The following is a 22,457-nucleotide window of genomic DNA, read 5'->3' as shown; positions in this document are numbered from 1 at the left end:
CAGTGCTGAGGACTATATTGGACCATGATGGGAGCAGTGAAAGGTTGTTGTTGATCTAACCACTCTTGCATTATCAACCACACTGCAGGCATGCTGCTTCTGAATATCAGAACCGACCAAACAAATCTGCTGATCTCTACAAAAAGGCCACAATATAATTTACTGATTCTGTTTCTTTTGAGATTCCAACACCTTCCCACTCTTGCTTGTGTGCCTTTTCTCAAGCTGTTCCCTTCTCCTGAAATGACACTCCTCCCCACCTTTCAGTATACTCATTCTCCTTTGAATCCCTCCTCAAAACCCACTTGTTCCATTTGGGTCTTTGCCAGTCTCCTCCACACCCTCTTCCACTACCTTTTTTTCAATTATAGAGACTACCAGGATTTCTCAACCTATTTGCCCCTCCTTTACCCTCTCCTTTGTCAATGCAGAGCATAAGCATAAGTTCTCAGTGGTGGGAGATGACAGAACAAGAAGCAATAGTCTCAAATGGGGCAGGTCTAGGTTGGATATTAGGAAACACTATTTCATTGGGAGGGTGGTGAAGCACTGGAATGGGTTACCTAGAGAGGTGGTGGAATCTCCATCCTTAGAGGTTTTTAAGGCCCAGTTTGACAAATCCCTGGCTGTGATGATTTAGTTAGTGTTGGTCCTGCTTTGAGAAGGGGATTGGACTAGATGACCTCCTGAGGTCTCTGCCAACCCTAATATTCTATGATTCTATAAACTCTTCGCAGCAGGGATCAAGTTTCTATAAGTCTATATAAATGTGTTATGAAGTGTTTCGATAATATAACTATTTAATAATTATTACTATTATTGGAATCCTCTAAAAAGGAGATGCAGTGTATGTGAGTTTCTCGTATACTTTCAAATAAGGACTCTGACAAGTATACCATTTAACCAAACTGTATAAGGATAAAGATTATTTCATTAAAATACTGTAATTTTCAAGGATTACAAATGTAAGATATTAAAATTGCAGTTAAAAAAAGACCTTTACTCCACATAAACTTTTTAAATGTCATTTAAAAGTTTAAGTTACAAAGCCTGTCATGTTGGATCTTATCCCACCACAGTTCATTCAGGAGCGTCACATAGCTAAAGCTGGCTAATTAAATGTCTCTTCTTAAAGCAGCTCCAGAAAACTGAAACAAGCACACAACCCTGTGGGCCTGATTTTCAAAAGGGTATGGCATCCTGGATCCCCCTGCTGAGAACAATGGCAACCACTGGGTGCAGAGCACTTTTCACAATATGGCCCTGCTCTTTTAGGTTTACAGTATAGGAGCTACTACATATGCTTTGCACCAAGGAAGTTCTCTGTCACAACCCAGTCCAGTTCCATCCTCTGAATGGAAGGCGATCCAATCACTGATGACCATGTGCTCCAAAGCTCCCTAGGTCTGGGTAATGACTCATCGTTATTAATAGCTCTGGGTCATTCAGGCACACTCTCCCCTCTTGGCAGCAGGGTGGATAAAAATGGCTGACATTTTTTTGTATATCAGATTTTTTAATTTAAATTAAATACTTATTTTAAAAAAATGAACCTACTTAAAATTACATTTGAAATTATGATAACCTCTATTAAGGCCTAAATTTAGTATAATCTATTTAAATAATTTAAGTTAAATAAAAAATATTAAGAAGTACATGTTTGCTGCCAGGCTTCTTTTTTTTTTTTTTTTTTTTTAAAGAGTCAGACCACTGAACTGGTGGAAGTCACTGCCTAAGCACCTGAAACTAGAGTTTATGATGTGCTAAACCAGCTTTCAACAGCAGTAAACTCTTCTGCAGGTCCAGAAAGAGGATTTTCTTCATTTCAGTTTATTAAACTAGTTTAGTTCAATGTCTAGTTGAGAGGATGAGATCTCCTAATTCTAAAATCTTGAAGGACATGGTGACCAGAAATAATCAGTTCAATTCACTAACTATAAATCATACTTCCTTTGCTTAATACATCAATTATACCTCTACCCAATATAACGCGACCCGATATAACACAAATTTGGATATAACGCGGTAAAGCAGTGCTCTGGGAGGGGGAAGAGGGCTACGCACTCTGGCAGATCAAAGCAAGTTCAATATAACGCGGTAAGATTTTTTGGCTCCCAGGGACAGCGTTATATCGGGGTAGAGGTGTAGTTTAAATATAAAACATGTTTTGATAAATGTTCTGAACTTTTTTCTTATGCATGTGGAACATGTTAGGTAGTTTCATTTAAATAATCAATTAATTTTAGAATGCTGTTTTTGTGCATTTTAATTGAATTTCCATCCAAATAGAACTTGACACAAAGCACAAGTAAAAAAAATTAATTGTCATTTGGTAAATAAGAAGTGCATTACTCATCATTTTCTTGCAAAATAAAAAAAGTAAAAATTAAGAATCTGAATAAATATATGTTAAGCTATATATAGTATCTCTCTCTGATTAGCAAAAAGAACCACCAAAATATACCGTATAAAGGCTATATTTAGTTGCAAATCAGTCTGGATGACTCTTCCTAATGTCAGCTCTCCACCAGGTGAGAAACATCTCCTCCTTTTCCGGCCTTGTTATACATTAAAAACAAGCTATGCATATACCAGTTCAAGCTGGCTCCCAATACAGGACACAAGATATGATACAAAAAGGAAGTCAAAAAACAAATTAGGTGACATAACTTAGTACAGGTCAACAGCAATCTGTCACATACTCAAACTGTGGGCCCAATCCACACATCCCAGTTATGCTGCATTCCATACTAGGAAAATTCTGTGCTTACCTGAAAGTTTCCTGTCTTCAGGTAGTAAGGTCCACAGATCAGTCATAATGGATACTTCAGCCTGCTTGCAGTTTGAAGGCCGAACCAGACCTGTCAGTCACTGGCAGAAGAGGAATGCCTCACCCAGAGAAGCTGCTGTCAGTTGAGAGAACTTCCACAGCCAGAATAATTTTATTCTAGTTTTCTAAATTACAGATTAGGCTAAATATTCTTTGAGGAAAAAAGCATAACAATCTCTGCTATAGCAGAGAGAATGGGAAATTCTCCTTAATGAAACAAATCCAAGTCTTTGGATTTCAATTTCCATCTGTATTCTGGATGATCCATTTGTCTCCAGTGTGGGCTATATCTGTGGACCTTATTATCTGAAGAAAGGAAATTTTACATATATCCTCCATCTTCTTCCCTTTGGCATTAAGACATGGAGAAGACTTCTGCCAAAAAATGGCACGGTCTAAAGGCAGTATGATAAATATGTAGAAGTTGGTGAATGTATGTATTGATGGCTGCCTAGCAGATATCAATTCAGGAAATACTCCAGAAAATGTATCACTCTGTGTGTGTTTCCACGTTTTCTCTCTGTACAGAACTCTGATAAGAAAAATTGTCTTAGGACAGGTAAAGGTGAATCAACTTTGGGAAGCCATCCCCAACCCCACCAAAAACTGCCATCCGTATGCACACCAGAACAACTGTCTATGGAACAGTACAATGGGAAATGGAGATAAGCCTCCTTTAGGTATTTATTCAGATGTATCAGACAGAGCTCTGCTATGTGTGCTCCTGACTATCTGTGGCTAAAAATAGCACGCAGAATAGGCTGTATGTCTCTGATGTGAAGTAGATGATGGATAGTTTCATTCACGTCCTGACATTTCTTTGGGGTTGCTAGAGACTGGGAATAGAACAAAGTTGTTCCTCCTATGATCCTTGCACAGCTCCACAGAGTATCCCCTTTGGACAATGTCCAGTGACAACATTTTTCACCAAAGATATAGGTAGCCATATGCTCCCAAAATAAAAAAGTCTGGCACCAATTGGGGGTCTAATTCCAGACAGGGTTGGCTGGAGGCCATGCAGATAGCTCCGAGGCAACTAATAGCAGCTAGTGGTGTCACCTCAGCCCTTGTTCTAGCTACCACTTGCAAAGTGGTATTTTTTCCTGTTATACTTCAGAGACTGCTTCAACTTTCCAAAAATCTGTATTCCTTCCTATAGTGTCTGGCAGGAGCCAGGACTGCAAGACAGTTTTTCTGATAATTCTGAATAGCCTTAGGTTTTCATAAAAGCTTCCCATTATATCACTAAGAGAGCTGGGAACTGCTTTGCCTGCAAGTTTAATTTCTAGGACCAAAGCCCCCCATACCTGTGTGAAACAGATTTGTATCCCACTGTTTTCCAGGAAGAAGCCCTTAGAGATATTTTGGTTGAGAATAATGTCCCCCCATGTTAGCATTGTTTGTGAAAGATGGGTAGCCAGCTAGGATGATTCACCTCAAACTGAGTAAGGATTGCTGCAAGCAAGACATCAGACACCAAACCTTTTCATCTGCCCTTTAAGAGCTAGCATGATTCTTCCAAGGCAGGAGTGACATTATGTAGCTTAGGGTGTGAGAATTATGGTAAGCTTTTAAATAAAAAAAAAACAAAAACAAAAAAAAAACAACTTCCCCAACAACTGCAACTTGCTCAGATCTTTCTGCTTGTCATATAAGGAGGAAGAATCTGGTCCATTTCATAATGCTGTGTATGCAGCCCAAAATCATATCAGTGCTTTTTTTGGGGGGGAGGGGAGGGTTTAGCTGCCTAACACGTGTTAAGTTCATATCTATTCTCTCTCTCTCTCTCTCTTTTTTTTTTTTTTTTTTTAAATTGTTGCCTTCCTGGGATCAGGGAGAAATCTTGACAGTCATTTATCACAATGCTGTCATCTAGTGATCTCAAAAAATATATACGCACATTTCCAGAATATAACAGGTTGATGAGCATTATTATTTACAGCAAATGTTGAAAAACTGCTATAATACTATTATGGGATCATTTAAGATAAGTTTATCAATTGCCATATAGGATGTCACACATAGCTGGCATACGGTATACTTAAATTTTGACCTTCAAAATCACATGCCCTATATAAGTTTTATCACATATTAATACACACACAGTACATAAAAATGACACCAACACCACAACCAATGAAAGAAAAGCAAACAAAAACAAATGATACCAAGCCAAGATAACAATAAACCCTCTCACACTCTCAGTGAAAGGGTGCGTTATATAAATGTAAATGTACTCCATGCTTTAGGTACTCACACCACTATCAATTTTATTTTACTGGAAACATAGTCTAGAGATGAGAAAGTTACTTACTTTACAGTAACTGGAAGTTCCTCAAGATGGGTGGTCTTTATATGTATTCCACTGTGGGTAAGCATGTGCTTCATGTGCCCAGAGTTGGAGAATTCTGAAAGCAGCTTCACTTGGCTCGTGCATGCATCCTCACTCTCCTCATGGCTCCAACCATGGAGATAAAGAGTATAGTAGACTGACCATCTCTTCAATTCTTTCACTACCACAAATTCAAGAATGCAGAGGTGAAGGAGGGTGGGTAGTGCAACACAGATAAGGACCACAGACCTCGAAGAATCTTCACTTGCAATAAGGTAAGCAACTTTCTCTCTTCTTTGACTGCTGGTTCCTATGTCTATTCCACTGCGGGTGACTGATAAGCAGTACTCAAATAGGAGGAGGATGCAGGGGCACAGCTATTTGAAGAACCACTGTCCCAAAAGATGTGTCACCCTTTCCTTGGTGCTGAAGAGGAACCCGCTCTATTGCTTCTTGCTGACTATTTCTTGTTTGAGAATCTCCTCATTAGAATGGCCCCTGAAAAGGGCCAAGAATGAAGGATTTGGAGAGAGCAAGGGGGTAAGTTCAATTGCATAATCGGAATGGATGAAGATTAACACCCACTTGTCCATTGTTATTGCACTCCAGGTCTGGAAAAAGAGTGCTAGGATGTGTGGGAATTAGCAGTTGGTGGTATCATGTTTGCAGCTCTTCAACTCCTGTCAAAAATATCATTTGGATGGGGGCGGGATGATGCTGATGCTGGCAGAAGGTGCAGAGAAACAAGACTTCTGAACCCACGGCTCCTTACAGGGTGGCTTATAAGGCCGCTGGTGGTAAAGTGGTTGAGCCAACGGTTTAGGTTTGTATGACTGCCTGTGGAATTTTCTCTTGGGGACACTGTATATATTCCCAAGGAGAGGAAGGTGGCCCTGGAATCCTTTAGAATGTGTAAGGACCCATCTATCTTCTGGTTAAAGAGATGGGTTTCATCCAAGGGCAGGTTCTCCACAATGTTCTGGATCTCTCTGAGAAATCCCAAAGCATGAAGCAATGATTCAAGGCACATGACAATGGCTATTGCCGTTTATCTTGAAGATGTGTCTGCTGCTTCTACCACTGATTGAAGAGTGGTCCTGGCAAGCGACTTGCCTTCCTCAATGAGCGCCTGGAATGGAGCTGTCATGTTGGGGAAGCTTGTTGATAAAGTCCATGGATTTGGAATATTTCAGGTAATCATACTTAGGCAACAGTGCTTGGTAATTGGCTATTCTGAACTGAAGGTTAAAAGAAGTGAAGACCTTCCTTCCTAATAAATCTAGGTGTTTACCCTCTCTGTCAACCAGAGTAGACCTAGGGTATTGCTGTCTAGAAGTCTCCATAGCAAATTGGATAACCAAAAAGAGTTAGGTGCAGAATGAGAAGAGAAAATCTGCCCCTTTTGGCTGGAAAAAAACCCAGCATTTTTCTGCTCTCATAGGGGTAGGGGCACTAGTCGCTGGGGTGCGCCAGACTGCACTGGCTTTTTCCAGAATGGCTTCATTAACAGGAAGCACTATTTGGCTGGATCCAAAGGCCTGTAGGATGTCCAGGAGTTTATGTTGGGGATACTGAATTTCCTCAAGGGAGATCTGCAATGCCACTACCATTCTATATAACAGTACCTGGAAGTGCTTACGGTCACTGGGGATGTGTGTGTGGGAAGATATTGGAGCAACTGCTTCATCCATAGATGAGGACAGTTTTGTCGGTACCAGAAGAATTGCTTGATCTGGCTCAGAATATTCCCCGCCCCCAACTCCAGACGGAAGCTCTGGATGTCCTCTTGCAGGAAAAGGGTGAACTGACTCCCTAGCGGATCACATCAACTCCACAGAGTGGTACGGCCCCAATATGGCCAGTAAGACAAGTCAAAGTGTGATTGTGGAGGTCCCCACAGCATGGGGTGCCAACAGCTGTGAGGTAGGTGCTGAGGTGCAGGTTAGCTCCAGACTAGTCCAGGTCCCTTGTCCAGAAAGGTAAGCCTCAAAAGGAGGAGACATCAGTTCCTCAGGGGTTCAGAGTCTACTGAGAGAGAAAATGCCAATTGTGGATCCATAAGTGGTACTGATGGTCCGGCTGGAAGGAAACCATGGCTGGATAATGGGATGGGGGCCACACTCCTCCCTTAAGCTGCAACTCATGAAGGAAGGACCGGATGGTGATGGAGACAGGGGGATCAGGGACAGCAAAGATGTCATCAGGTGGTGCATGAGCCTCTGCTGTCCCTGGAGTGTGAGAGGTCCTGTCAGTCTGAACCAACAATATAAAGCAAATATAGTCTGTCCCACACTCAGGCAAGTTAAATCTGGTATTATCAGTGTTTGAAGCTCCTGATGGCTGCCCTCTGTTGGTGCTGTCAGTTCCCAGTGTTTAGGCTTAATTGGTGCCGGATGAACTGATGCTACAAGAGCATGCTCTGGTACTGAGAGAACACTAGATGTGTGGGCTTTCCTGACATGACCATGAGACTCAGGATGTTCTTTGTCCTCATGGGCTAAGTGGGAAGATCTGCTCGACTTACGCAAGGTTGTATCCAACTTCTTAGATGTGGGCCTCGAGGAGGCTTTGCTCTCGTGTTTATGAGAATGCTCCCGACCTTCTTGACAAGACCCCAATGGATCTGTGGGAGTAGATTCCCTTGTCTAACTCAGACCTCATGGTAGGAAACACAATCCTTGCTGAGTCAAGCTGCTGAATGGGGTTGCGGGGAAGGTCCCCCAGCCTGGATCTGACTGTGATCTCATAGCTTTCTCCATTAAGTGATTCTTAAGACAAATTCCTGCACCTCATGGTACTACTGGGAAAAGTGCACCAGATACTGCACTGTGCCATGACACAAGCTTCCCTGTGGCAGTACAGGCAGCACTGATGGTCATCACTGACTGAGAAGGAGCACGGGCAACAAGTACAGATCTTGAAGCCTGCAGGCCTGAATGTAGTGCAGCACCCTTAACATGGTACAGGAGGGTAATTCCCCAAGAAGGGGGACTACCTAACTATAAAACTTAGCTAAAATTATTGAGTAAAATTCAAAACTATTTACTATATATTTTTACAGACTGAAGAACAAAGGAAGACAAAGATCTGGACACTGGAGGATCTCACATAGGTCATGTGGTGGTAAGAAGGAACTGGAGAGGCGGTTGGTCAGCTCCGGTCTTTACCTCCACAGTTGGAGACACTGAGGATAGTGAGGGCACATGAGCGGACCAATGGACACTACTTTCAAAATTCTCTGACTCCGGGCACATGGCGTACATGCGTACCCACAGTGGAATATACATAGGGATCAGCATTTGTAGAAGAAATTGTTAATTTCCCATAGGATTCTAGGGAGCAGCAAGGATGCCTGCAGAGGCATTAGATTGTACATATATTTTATCATTTTTAACAGATAATAAACTCTTCAAAACACATCCTACCTTCCACAGCTCTTTTGAAGAACACTTTGCAGCTGCCACAAGTTAGGACACCATAATGACATCCAGAGGCTTCATCAGAACAGACCAGGCAAAGCTTGGGAGGTGGTCCTGTCGCTGTTGAGGTGGTGGATGGAGAAGAGCTTACATCAGATCTCACTCCAGGGCTAAAAAACAAATAGGAGGGAAGAAAGTTCAGTCATACTTCTTGGAAAACCATGTCAAACATATTTCATTCATAGTCATAAGAGGAGTCACGTATGTTGAATAACTTCACTAATGTATTTACATATTATATTTTGCATTTACACCTGTTAAAATGATCATCTTTGTTACGGATTAAGTACCCAGTGATATGCAGGTATTAAAATGTTGTATTGCTTATATCAGAGTAATTATTAAAACAATATTCTTTTTCCAGTCTACTAATTAATCACAGAAATTCAGGATGGAACTTTACATCTTGAATTAGTTTCCCACAACAAATAAGTCAGCAAGTAATTTCCAGACTTTAATACATACTGAAAATTAACCCCTGTATTAATAGAAGTAATGGACCCACTCGATCCAGGAGCTTAAACTAAGATCTTTAACAATACTAAGGTTCCCAGATATCCCTAACAGGGAGGAGGGGGAGTTGTAGGAGTGAGTGAGACCCTGTTGCTCTTTAATCTTCTACCCTAAATTCCCCATACTTTGTAAAATCCTCAAGTTTTTTTTTTTAAATATTGCTTTAAATCAGTATTTCCCAAACTGTTGAAAGTGTAGTTTCAGGAATAAAACCTAATTAAGTGCCACTGCCCGTTCCATGAGTTGCTAAAGGCCCTGCCCATCTTAATTTATGCATTTTAGCCTCATTTCCCCCCTCCTCTCTGCCTAAGCTAGTCCTACATCAGCCCACCTCCACTTTATAATACACTTATAAATCTTCATACCACTTCTCCTTTCTTACACATTTTAATGACGTGAAACAATTAAAATATCCCATTTGCATCCAAGTTAGTAACAGCTAAATTAATGGGACAAGTCACACCTAAGTAGTATTGTTCCAGGTTCTCCAGCAGATATTGCTGTATCATGCTTTGAAGATTTTCTTCGCAGCCAAAACAACCAGAGACTTTCAAACAAATAATAATAAATTAATACTAATACTACAACTAATAATAATACATACAAAAACACCTGGAGAACAAGTAGGAGGCCTTTGCTGTAGCTGGTCCTTTGTTTCTTCTACCAGGGAACAGTTAACCTGTTGGGATCACCACTGTAGATCAACCTTGAATGCTCAAATGTCTCCACTTCTAACCTCCCGCTTTACCTAACATTCTTGTAGAGAACTAAACTATAGTTAATGTGGTTTGTTGTTGGTTTTTTTTGCGCAAAATTATATTCAGAAAGCTTTGCTGACAGGCTGTCTCCTGTCCAAACACAACAGCTGTTTGTGTCAGTGTTATCAGCAAGAGATAGTTTAATAATTATTAAACTATGGGCTATATGCAAAAATAATAAGGAAAGAAATTTAGCAGAACCATGACAAGCTTACATTAAGAGTTTGACAACATTTCTCTTTTACAGGATTAATGTCAATATCTAAAGAGTTGCAGCTAGTGAACATGTGGAAATTTGGCTGAGAAAAATTAAAATCATGAGCAGAAAGAGTACAAACTCGTCAGAAACAGATTCTACTGAGACAAACAACAACGAGCAGCAAAATGCAGAACTACTTAGAACATCTAAACAAAAGATTGCAATGTAGAATAAGAAAGTAGGATTCTTTATTGAATAACTTAGTGTGCCTCAAAACAGAGTAATAAAAACAAGCAAAAATCCCATGTGGAGGTAAATCCACATGCTTGTTTATCAAATGATTAATATAAACAAGTCCAAGTTCTTGTCAGAGAAAAATGAAATCAGATCAGTTAAAGGCTAAATCTGTGTATCATAATTTTTTTAAAAAATGGATTTGAAAAGTATTAAGCAAAACAACAATAAAGCTCAACGCATCTTGATGACACGAAATAATAACTGAACTCAAAAGACAGGAAAGCAAACATGTTTAGTAGCAGGACTCAAAAATTACAGGTAGCTTTGATTAGTGTTTTGGAACCAATAGAACTTTTCACATAAATAACTAATGGGGAAAATAGAGATTTACATTTTTTATTCAAGGTCTGTTTTGGTTTTCTAATGATTATTTATTGATTTTCTTACACCTAACCCCCTGCCCATCCTTCAAACTCCAGACCATAACTTCTGTCTGAAACACAGACAACTTAAAGTGATCGTTTTGGCAAACTGTATACAAAGGAGAAGTTTCTTTAAGGGCTTGGATCCAAAACCTTTGAAGTCAATGGGAGCTATGCCATTGACTTGAAATGGGAGAAGGATAATACCCTAACCCAGGAGATTGCTTTTATTGTAGTTCACTTTTGTTCACTGCACAGGCAGTCTCTCTTTGTTTGAATCAAAATATCAGCATGAAGAAATCATGACTCATACACAATGTATAGTTTTAAATCATCCCATAAATAATTAACACATTAATTTGCTAATTTTGCACATTTTTAAGGATTGTATCCCTTTCCCTCCTTGCAGAATCACCTACAAACCACTGCTCAAATAACCGACAGAAATCAAGTATGGAAGGTAATTTCTAAAGTTAGTCTAAGATTCTTTCCTCTCTCCTCCCCCCCACACCTCGGAAAATGAGAAATATTTTTCCTTGGGGTACTTAATGTTTCTCATTGAGATAGTCATTTTTAGTACCAAGTCCCTCATGCTCAAAAAGATTCCTCTTCATTTCCTAATGTGGAGAAAATCTTCAGCTTCAACAACAGGTCAACTATTTAGTACAACTATCCATTCAGGAAAATGTACGTGGAATGGAGTTAGTTTTCGAATTCATTTTGATATTTGGCTGTTTCCTCACTAATGGTAAATATTTTTCTAACAATAAGATCAACAGATAGGACCAGGAAATTCAATATTCAGGCAAGCTCCTGAAAGAACCACTGCTATTATCAGCATCTGTCTCTACTGTCATCCACAGAAACAATTCAAACCTTTCTAAAACTGTGATTACCACGTGGCCACTTGGCACTTTCTAACCTCAACACTCCACTTTTTCTAAGACAATATCTACTTTGCCCCTCTTCGCACATGGTGCTTGAGTGAGGTGTTTTCACCATTTGCTTCTACAATGATTTTCTGGAGTACTTTAAATCATCATAGTGGCTGAAGACTGTCCGATACACAAATAAGCCTATGACAGAGGCTCTCAGCCTCCTCCTATCACAGTCTGATGTTTTCTTGCCTTTGTATTTAGGATGGAGAGCATAGACGACAGCGAGTAGAGCCCTCTTTCGGAGAGGCTAGCCCCGGACTCTGCCTGTTCTTCTCCCCCCCCTCCGTTGTCAGAGCCCCGCCACCAGCATGCAGCCAGAGCCACAAGACCCCCACCACCTCCTTGTGGCTGCAGCCATGATCTCCTCCCACCCCCCAGAGGAGCACCGAGCACCTCCACCCTTGGCTGGAGGAGCCACAGGCTGACCGCAGCCATGCCGCACCTCCCCTCCCCAGACCCCAAGCTGCCCCAGGGAAAAGCGTCTCCTCCTGAAGAAACTTTTGATATGCCCCATGCAGGTTCCTGGGTGGCTGAGGAAGTGGTATTTGCTACTCAGCTTCCTGGGTTCATCAGTAATCTCTCTGGAGTCAAGGTGGCGCTTACCTCGGGGGGGGCAGTGGGGTAGGAGGAGGGATGGACTCCCAGAAGCGGCAACATTCCTCAGCTCCTAGGGGGAGGCGTGGCCTGCGCGCTGCCTCCATCTGCAGGCACTGCCCCCACAGCTCCAATTGGCTGCGGTTCCTGACCAATGGCAGCTGCAGAGCTGGCCCCTGGAGAGGAGGCAGTGTGCAGAGCTGCCTGGACACACCTCCACCTAGGAGCTAAGGGACAGGGATGTCGCCGCTTCCAGGGAGGTGCGGAGCAAGGTAGGGAGCCTGCCAGCCCTGCCAATGCCCCTCCCAGCACCAGCGGGAGTCTTGGCCCTCCCCCCGAACACCCATGGGGCTCCCAGGCCACATCCTTCCCCAAGATTTAGTCAGGGGTACATAGTACAAGTCACGGACAGGTCACGGGCTGTGAATTTTTGTTTACTTCCCGTGACCTGTCCATGACTTTTATTAAAAATACCTGTGACTAAAACATAACCTTAGCTATTACTAGTATCCTTTAGGCTTACTGGTATATAATTCCCCAGGTTCTCTTTATTCCTCTTTTTAAAGACAGGTACTACTGTTTGTCTTTCTCCAGTTCTCTGGGAACTTACCCATCCTCCATGAAGTGTCAAAGATAATTGCTAATGGTTCCGAGATTGGTTCAGCTAGCTCCTCAAGAAGCCTAGACTAATTTCCGATTACATCTAACTTATCCAAGTATTCTTTTAAATCAGTTATCTCCCTATTTTAGGCTGCATTCATTCTCCTTTGTTAGCGTTAATTGTGTAAATATCTGGTCATCATTAACCCTTTTAGTGAAGAATGAAGCAAAATATGCATTAGACACCTGATGCCATCTATTATTAGCTCTCCTTCTCACTAAATAGAGGACCTACGCTTTCCTTTCCACAGAGAATATGGTGGATAATAGTCTCACCAACACTAACTGAAACTTAACGCTTGAACTTAAATAGCCAAATCAGGATGTACAAAACAGCAAATCCAGTTAGAATGATTGACCTCTGAGACCTGAGCACTGAAATGGGATAAAAAATTCCAAATTGTGTGCCAGACAAATAAAAACCTTATGTCATATGAGATTTTCAGGCATCTTATACTCTGTCTTTTATTTAAAAAGTTTAGCGTCAACCTACCAAACCTTTTCCATAGTGTTCAGCAACACGGGCTTATTTAATTATGGTTATTTTCTCTCTATTTCTAATACTTTCTTTCATCTAAGATTACCTGAATTGGGTCTTGGAAATGTTAGCTAGGGCAATTAGTAATAGATGCCACAGAAAGAGAACCTCAATTCTGATCTTATGTAGAGGGAGAACCACAATTAGGTAATGGCTTGGATACACAGACGGAGCTGCAGTTCCCCCATCACCTCAAATTATGCCAGTGACGGCCAAGGCAGCTAGGGTTTGGAGAAGTGAATGATCTGAAAAGGTCTTAGACATTATCCAATGTAATAGAGAAAATATAACAGGGTAGTCTGTGACCATACTATGAAATTATATGATCCCACTATCAGAGTGACCCTCCAAAATTTACCCTCAATGCCTGCGTAGGTTAGTTAAGTATTATTAGTCTTATTCTGCACCTAACTGGATCAAGTGACTTGTCTAAGCTCTCACAGAAAGTCTGTGGCAAAGCTGGGAAGTGAACAAAGGCCTCTACTGCCTTGTGGAATCATTCTTTCTCTCCAGATTAACCTTTTCCTGGGGGGAAGAGGGAGCGACATTTAAAGAAGACAATTTTGGCTACCATTTTGATAGTGTACTCACTGCTATTACCTGTCTATCTTTGGACCTGGATAGAGAATGCTTCTTTTGCATTCTCTCACTGTACCTCCCAGATCAAAGGAGCCACTGTCTTCAAGCATAGGCAAGATCAAAGCTCCCATGCCTACTTGTTTGCTCATGTAAGCAAACTCCTATTACATGAAAAAGTTGCTTTTTCCTGCCATAACACAAACAGGGCCCAACAATGCACTAAACTCCTACTGCCACATTAAAATGCTACATATACTCCCTGAATGGTTGTAAGATTAAGTGTAAAATGATTTGCTCTCAGTTCCAGAAAACTTAAGCTCATTAGCTTTTGCACTTGCTGACCAATGAGCTTTATATTCACAACCTCTTTGAATTCCTTGGTCGCAATTACTTTTCTTACTGTTCTTTGAAGAAACAATTCCCATGTGATTATCCTAGTACCTGTTAACCCATTAAAATGCACTCCCTTTCCACACTGTCCTCATTATTGTCATGTTCCCGGCAGACAGGATAACACAAGAACAGCCATACTGGGTCAGACTAATGATCCATCTACTCCAGGATCCTGTATCCAACACTGGCCAGTACCAGCGCTTCAGGAGCATACAGAACCAGGGTGTTGGAGATAGCCACCTGTTTTCCCCTTTATATACTGGCATCATATTTTCTGTCCCTTTTCTAATAGTGCCTAACATTCTGTTAGCCTTTTTGACCACTGCAGTGCACAGAGCTGCACTACATTGCACAACCAGTGGAACCAAGGGCAGGGAGACTGTCCCTCTTGTGCACTCAGTGTGCCCTGCTAGCACCCAGACAACGCAGCCATCTGAGTCCAGTGCAGGGGAGACAAAGTCTGGACCAGAGAAGAGGGAAAGGAGTAGGAGGGGACTAGAGGGAAGAGAAGAGACACTGTCTGGGAGTTGGAGGAGAGGCATTGACTCTGTTGGGCAAGAAGACTGACTGGGAGCCAGGGGGGATGGAAGTGACAGGAGATACAGACTGGACGAGGAGCTAAAAGAAGGGAAACTGGGACTGGCTGGGCAAGGGAGACTAGGACAAGAAGCCTCAGGAGTGGACACTGGGACTGTTTACATGAGGAGAATGGGGCTGGTATGAGACTGGGAAAGGGACAGGTTGAAGGGGATGGGGCAGAAGGGGTCAAGCTTGGGGAGAATGGGCAGAAGAGTTCGCGTCCACTAGAGCACACGTCCCTCTGGAGCTTGGAATGGAACCTAAGTATCTCAAGTCCTGTCAGCATAGATCTGCAAAAGCCACTAACAAAGCATGTTTCAACTCCCACCAGTGTTAATCCACAGAGGGTGACAACGTAACTGCTACCATGTACTCCATTAGCTCAACTGAAAGATATCTGTGCAGTGTAACTAATCCTGCTGATGACCATGCGTGTCATCGTGATGTCACATGATGGAATTTCTGTGTTTTCAGTTTGCTTTTTTAGAAATGTAGGAAATTACATAAATGATGGTAAAAAGATTACAGTTGCAAAGGCAAAGCACTCTAAAATTAGGAAGTGCCTGAATTAAGACTGATTGTGCAACCTTAATTCAGTCTACTTGCGCATATGCATTATGATAATTACACGATCACACACTTTTTCCATAAGACCCTGCCTCATTAAGTAAACAGAATGGATGGTGTTCAATTAATAAGCAACTATTCCATTTTGTTTTAGTTTCATTATTCAATGTATGGCCTTAGTTCTTATTTATTTCACACTACTCAAACACTATTAAGAACACAGAATAGTCTCTTGAGCTTTTCTACGGAACTCACCACTACCAAACCTGAGTGCTTCACAAACATGAACTGATATGCAAAACACCCCCATGAAATAAATGGGTAATATTGTCAGCATTTTATGGATGGTGAGCTGAGGCACAACGAGATTAACATAAAAAAGTATGCATTAACTTTGGGCATCAAATATGAGATACCTAAGACCTACTTTTTCAGAGTACTTTAATATTATATAGTATTTTATATATTCAAGTACACTTCTCATTTTCTTCAGTTGCAGCTGTGAGTGCTCAGCACTTCCGCAAAAGAGACCATAGTGTCTCAAGCTGGGCACTCATAAAATTAGGAAGAATTCACAATGAGTGATCACCTATGAAAAATTTGGTTTGAGTGACTTGACCAGCATCACATAAGAGCTCTATGAAGAAAACGCCAGTTTTCCATGATGACATTTAGCTGTCTTGACCATGAGACTATGCCCTCTCTTCCTGCAATTCTCTCTCACACTCGCTAGGCAACTCCTAGATGTTCGGTGCTGGACTTTGCGACACTGAGTGAGTGAGTGAGTGAGTGAGTGTGTGTCTCCAAGTTTAACAGTCTCCTACAGCAATCATATGTATGACCAGACTTTTTTTTTGTTTTGTTTGGATACCCTTCTTTGAATATCTCAAACTATCTTCACTTCTCCAATTCTGACAGTTATGTAGTGATTTTAGAGCTCCTTCAAGCAAGTTCATGAGAAGTAGATACCAGAGTCTGATGGCACTGCTTGCTGTTTATTTAGATAATTTGATGTCTGTGTATAATGGTATAGTTTCACCATTTCCAACATTCACTTGTCTGAGGATTTTTTTGTTCACAACACAAGAAACATTACCAGTTTGATTCAGATTGTCAACTCCTTGTGGCAGGGAGCTGGCATTGGGTAAATATAACTGTGCCAAGCACACTGCTGGCATCAAATAAGTTGATTAAAAAAATTCCCTATGTTGTGCAGGGTGGTAGAGAGAAGAAAAGCATTACAGGTTTGATTTCCACAGAGATTTCAGAGAGTAAGTCCAGTGGGTAAGGCACTAACCTGGGACGTGGGAAACGGGTTCAATTCCCAGCTCCACCACAAAGTCCCTTTGTTATCCTGGTAAAGTCATTTAGATCTTGACTTAACTAGAGAAAAAGGTGTCATTTTACAAGGTGGGAACTAATAGTGATAAAAATACATCTTTTTCCCCAGTGTGGACATGCCAGTATGTATAAAATGAGGATAATAATGGTATTTCGCTACTTCATGCTAGGTGTCGCGAGGATAAATTCACAGAAGATTGGGTAGTGTTCAGATATTACAATAATAGGGGTTACCAAATTACCTAAACTAGATTTGAGTACCGAAAGATTATTGAGTTACCTGATGCCTTGCTTCTCCTTCCCTAAAACTTTGTAAATTCATGGCAATAACTCTTTTCACGGAAGCATTCATAAATTTTCATAGAGAATGCTAAGACTATGTCAAGCACATTCTATAGTAACAGCTCCATCATCTTTAATTTTTAATAAGGCTCATTTGCTCTATGAATACCATATAAAAATGTAGTATGAGACAGAAAGGAGATAATATGACTTACAAAACTAAAAAATAAACTGATTAATACAACAATAGCCAGCACTCTACTGTCTAATCTGGGTTTCTGGCATCTATTACAGGTGAGGCTACATCAGATAAAGACAATATTTACTGACTGCATGAAGAACTACCAGACGCTACCTTTCCATGGTTGTGTGAAATTGTATTTTGTTTGCCACACAAATATGGATCACAATGAATGAAAACCAAAGAATTTGAGGCAACAAAATGCAATTTTTAGTAAATATTTAACAAACTAGTAGTGTAATTAATATAAATCTTTACCCATAATCTCTTACTGTAAAGCAGCATAAGAAGGAAACACCTACTACCTGAGCAAAAAAATTAGATTTCACAACCTATCCTTTCATTGCATAATTATATTTTTAACCATCTATTAGATCTTCAGAAAATCAGTTAATTCTGACTCGCTTCTAATTCAGTGAAGAAAAAATTGAGGTGTCAGAAAGGCACATGCAAAAAGGCAAGAAAGTGTTCCAAACTGTACAGTTATGATGTTCACAAACCCTGTAATTATTATTTTAGGATTTCAGGGTCCTAGTTCAGAACTCCATTTGCAGGGGAAAACTTCAATTAATTTATATATCATTTAACACATACACTTCATATGTAGGGTTGAGATACCTTACATAAACTAAACAATAATCATGTTCTTAATGATCCCTTCTGACCTTAAAGTCTATGATTCTATAAGTGACAACAAGGGGCGGGGGAAGGCAGGGGGAGATGTTATTTGCTTCTCTTTAGAGGCAAAGCTAAAGAAAGACAAAAGACAGAAAGAAAGACTGGCTGGAAAAAGAGAAGAGAAGAGCAGAGTAGAGAGAAATTAGCTCTTCAGAAATCAAGTTATTTAACCAGCAGCAATTTTTTTTCGTTAATGATTTGCCAGAGACTTCTCAAAGCAAGCTCAGAGTCCAAACATTGGCAAAGAAGGGTGCAGTAATACTCTTGGCGCTGTGAGCCAGATTTTCACTCCACAATGTCCACTGCCGTGAGTGGACATGTTTGCATGAAGGGATAAAATAAACATTTTTACATCTGAAAAGAGAACCTAACATTCATTTGGCTCCAAGTGAGTTACACTGGTAAAGAGCCCCCAGCAGACTGGGAAGAAAAATCATCAGAAAATAGTGAGTTAGTAATACAAACAAGAGATAACCTTATTGCTAGAATATTAAAACAGAGATAGGAGACACAGAAGCTCATAAAACTGACAGACCTGTAATTAACTATGAAAACTTTAGAAGCAAGATATGACAGATTAAGTTATTCACTCCCCTGAAGTAGTAAGCTTTCCTTCAGTTCAATTCTTTGCTACTGAGAAAAATCCTTAATATTTTTAAATACAACAGTTCATCCTTGTTTCTTCAAGTCTTAATTATAAAATCTCCCTGATACAATGAGGTTATAGTACTTTTAGGCCAAATTACATTAAAACACTCTACAATTCTACTAGAGCACCCCTTTAAAAAAATTTTGAATTAGTTTTTTAAAAATGTAAAATCTCTATTGAGACAACGTGAAGGCAAATACGGTATATTCAATACTTACCTTTATTTTTATAGAATCGTAAATAATTAATAATTGTAAGACATAATTAACCTTCAACCAGTGCATAAAGACTTTGAATTTTTGTCATGACTTAGCACTCTAAAATTGGTCATGTTTTCAATTCTATCTATTGCTTGTTTAAAAAACAATGAAAGAAATTGTGTAATGTCAACTTACGTGGATGGACCACTAACGATACACATTTGTCTCCAAGATGCACTTAGTTTACAAGTCTGCACCTCTATCATTCTCTTTCTAACAAGCATGTGAAGTTATGTAAGGTGAAAACTAAGCACATCTCCTATTCTTCAAAAGATAGAATTATAGAAGACAGCTGCCAGTTCTAAAGGGTATATTCTCCCCTCAAAAGCCACATGAAACTAGAGTCATTAATGATAATGAGTTATACATGTGCAATGAAATGAGATGAGAGGCTTAATAGTTTAAAGGCTAGGAGTGGCTCTAAGGAAAACATCTAGAACCTACAAAACAGGCTGAGCAATGCACCCCAGAAGACATATATGATGGTTCTAAGTACAAGCTGCCATCTTAACAGCCTTTCAGTTTACTAAAGTTACTCCAGAAAAAAGTGAGAGGAAAATACGTACAGATAAATTCTTTAAGTTATAACAAAAACCTAGCAATTAATATGAAAACTGGCAACCCTTGTGCTTACTATTACATTACAAGCATAGTATAACAGCAACTGGCTGCAGGAAAACTGGAGTGAAAGTTGGTAACAGTGGACCATCAGTTTTGGTCTAAGAAGCAGACAGTATGGGTCAAAGTGGAAAAAGAAAATAGCTCAGAGATTTGCAAAAAGCTCTCAAGTCTGAATCACTCTAAGATCACTCATCTTGCTTCCACTGCGCTACTACTTTCACTGATTCCATGTTAAGTCCAAATCATGAAACGTGTATACTTCACAAAAGGATTGGTTCTGGCAGCTTGATTTAAAAATTGTGCTAAACTGAAGTAAATTACTGATCCACAAAAACTAGATCACCAGGATTGCATTTTCTGGCTTGCTCACGTATTCCTGCTTTACCTTAAGAATTATAAATTATTTACTTCATACCATGGCTAAGTAGAAATATAGTTTTCAAATCAAGTATGAAAAAATCTCAGAAACAGGTTATATTACATTATTAAAAATGTAATCTCACTAGAATACTCAACTCAATTTTTGCTTGCCAATTAAAATAAGTAAAAGTTTTTAAAAAAAGAAGATTTGTTTAAGGCAGTCTCACACTATCAGTAACATTTTATTGGTAAATTACAGAGAGACTGTTTACTCGTTATCACAGTTGTACAGATTTTCCCATAAATGGAAAAAAAGCTGAAAAATTACTGCTGTTATTCATTTTGGTAGATTAAAAGACAAGACTATGTGCACATTATATAGATAAATTATAGGCAGGGATGGTAACATCACCTATTATTAAGGTTGCCCAACTATTCCTATCAGACTGTCTTTTCAGTTGGATATAACTTTTGGCTAACTCTACCTGTTTGGGCTGAAGTTTTCCATGCTGGGTTCTGTGTCAGGCTCAACATTTTTGGAAGATTTCAGACAAAACAATTCAGCTATTTTTGAGAAGGAGGCTAGGGAAAAATAGGCCCATATTAAAATTCCATTTCTTTCAGAAGCTTGAGCATTCTCATGCTTTGGAGCAGAGACTTGAAATTTGGCACGTGTAGTCTGTGTCAGGGTTGTGGCTTTTGCTGTTTCCATGAAAAATCTGTCTAAATTTGGCCATGTTATATTTCTTTTAAAAAATTACAGTTTGGACATGCTAAATGGTGTCATCTTAGACTTTAGCAGCCAATTCTCCAAAAATTTCATTTGCACTGAGCATGCTCCAGACTGGGGATTAGCAGAGCTTTCCCTGGCAACTGCAACTGCGTTACTGTGGGCTATGTTGGGTCCTGATCCCAAGAGCAGAGAACTTGTCTCGTCTGTGCTCTCAATGAGCCACTGCTGGCTTAAAGGAAGAAGCTGCTTGATACTGACGCAGCAGGAACAAAAGAAGAACCTAGGGGAAAGGATATGGAATCTGGGGACAGATTTCACAAGGAGCCAGGATGCTGGGAATGAGATTGGATAAAGAGTCCCAAAAAGGGGTTTAAGACTGGTATCCAGTGTGAACAGGAAACTGGGGATAGCAGAGCAAGAAGACTGGGACTGGGATAGGGAACCAGGGTGGGGAAGATACATGACTGGAAGAAGGCAGACTGGAGGGGATGGGACAGAAGAGTCCGTGCCCACTAGAGCACACTTCCCTCCAGAGCTTGGAATGGAAGCCAGGATTCCTGAGTCTTACCATTCCTCTGCTGCCAGCAAATATCTGTGAAACCCACCAAGAAAGTGTTCCATCTGCTTCTAATTGCTGGTCCACAGAGAGGATAATAACCTACTACTGCTATCATTTATGCTGTTAGCACAAGTGGCAGAGATTTAAGTGGTTGATCTAAAGGTTGGAACCCTGCTGATGACTCGTGTGTATGTCATGTGATGCTACATGATGAATTTTGTTTTTTCTGCTTGCTTTTTAAAACCTAGGAAATTATACACAAAAAACTAAATCATCATCATCAAGGTTTCAAAGTTAAATGCTCAAAGGATAGTAAGTGCCAGAATTAAGGTTGCCTGTGCAAACTTAATTTGGTCCCCTTGTGTGTAGGCAGGGCCGGCTCCAGGCACCAGCATTCCAAGCTGGTGCTTGGGGCGGCATTCTGCAAGGGGCGGCTGCCCCTGTTGTTTTGCCCCCAAGCAGCACGCCGAATTGCCGCCGGGGACAGCGGGGGCAGTCCGTGTGCCTTTAGGGCGGCAGGCGCGTTTCCGCGGTGGGGGCAATTCGGCGGCAGCTTCTATATTTAGCTGTCCGCAGCTGCTTCAGCTAAATATAGAAGCTGCCGCCAAATTGCCGCTGCTGCGGAAACGCGCCTGCTGCCCTAAGGGCACATGGACTGCCCCCGCTGCCTGCAGCGGCAATTCGGCGCGCTGCTTGGGGCAGCGAAAACTGTAGAGCCGGCCCTGTGTGTAGGTATTATTATAAAGCCTTTAACTACACGATCACATACTATTCCCCGCCCAGGTTCTCTGCCTCATACACTGCACAGGATTCATTTATGAGTCTATCTTTACAAATCCAAGTTTGAAAAGTTTGACTGCAATGTGTATGTATATATTATGTGCATATACATGTACTTGTGGGCGCATGCATACACACACAAATACACATCAACTTCTTGATATTCCCTGGTAACATTATTAAATACATCATCTTCCTGCTTCTATCACTAAGACTCATCAGTCAGAATGCCACAATAAATGTTAGGAGAAAACTGACTGAAGTGAATAATTTACATTAATTCTGATACTTTGTGTGTAAGAAGGAAAAGTCTGAATAATGAGGTCTGTGGGTAT

At 40.6% G+C, this 22,457-nt stretch overlaps 1 protein-coding gene across 1 annotated transcript in view; it reads right to left on the bottom strand.

The window, feature by feature from the left end:
• NR3C1 (nuclear receptor subfamily 3 group C member 1) overlaps positions 1-22,457 on the bottom strand; it is a 150,031-nt gene that overhangs the window by 48,312 nt on the left and 79,262 nt on the right. Inside the window, exon 3 of the mRNA XM_045027234.1 lies at positions 8,588-8,751. Coding sequence (XP_044883169.1) covers positions 8,588-8,751 — 164 coding nt within the window. The remainder of the gene's footprint in view (positions 1-8,587; positions 8,752-22,457) is intronic.

The sequence above is a fragment of the Mauremys mutica genome, chromosome 8, assembly GCF_020497125.1.
Source record: "Mauremys mutica isolate MM-2020 ecotype Southern chromosome 8, ASM2049712v1, whole genome shotgun sequence".
In the NCBI taxonomy this organism is placed as follows: Eukaryota; Metazoa; Chordata; order Testudines; family Geoemydidae; genus Mauremys; species Mauremys mutica.
The sequence above is the reverse complement of the archived record's forward strand: the minus strand, read 5'-3'. Positions and strand labels throughout refer to the sequence as shown.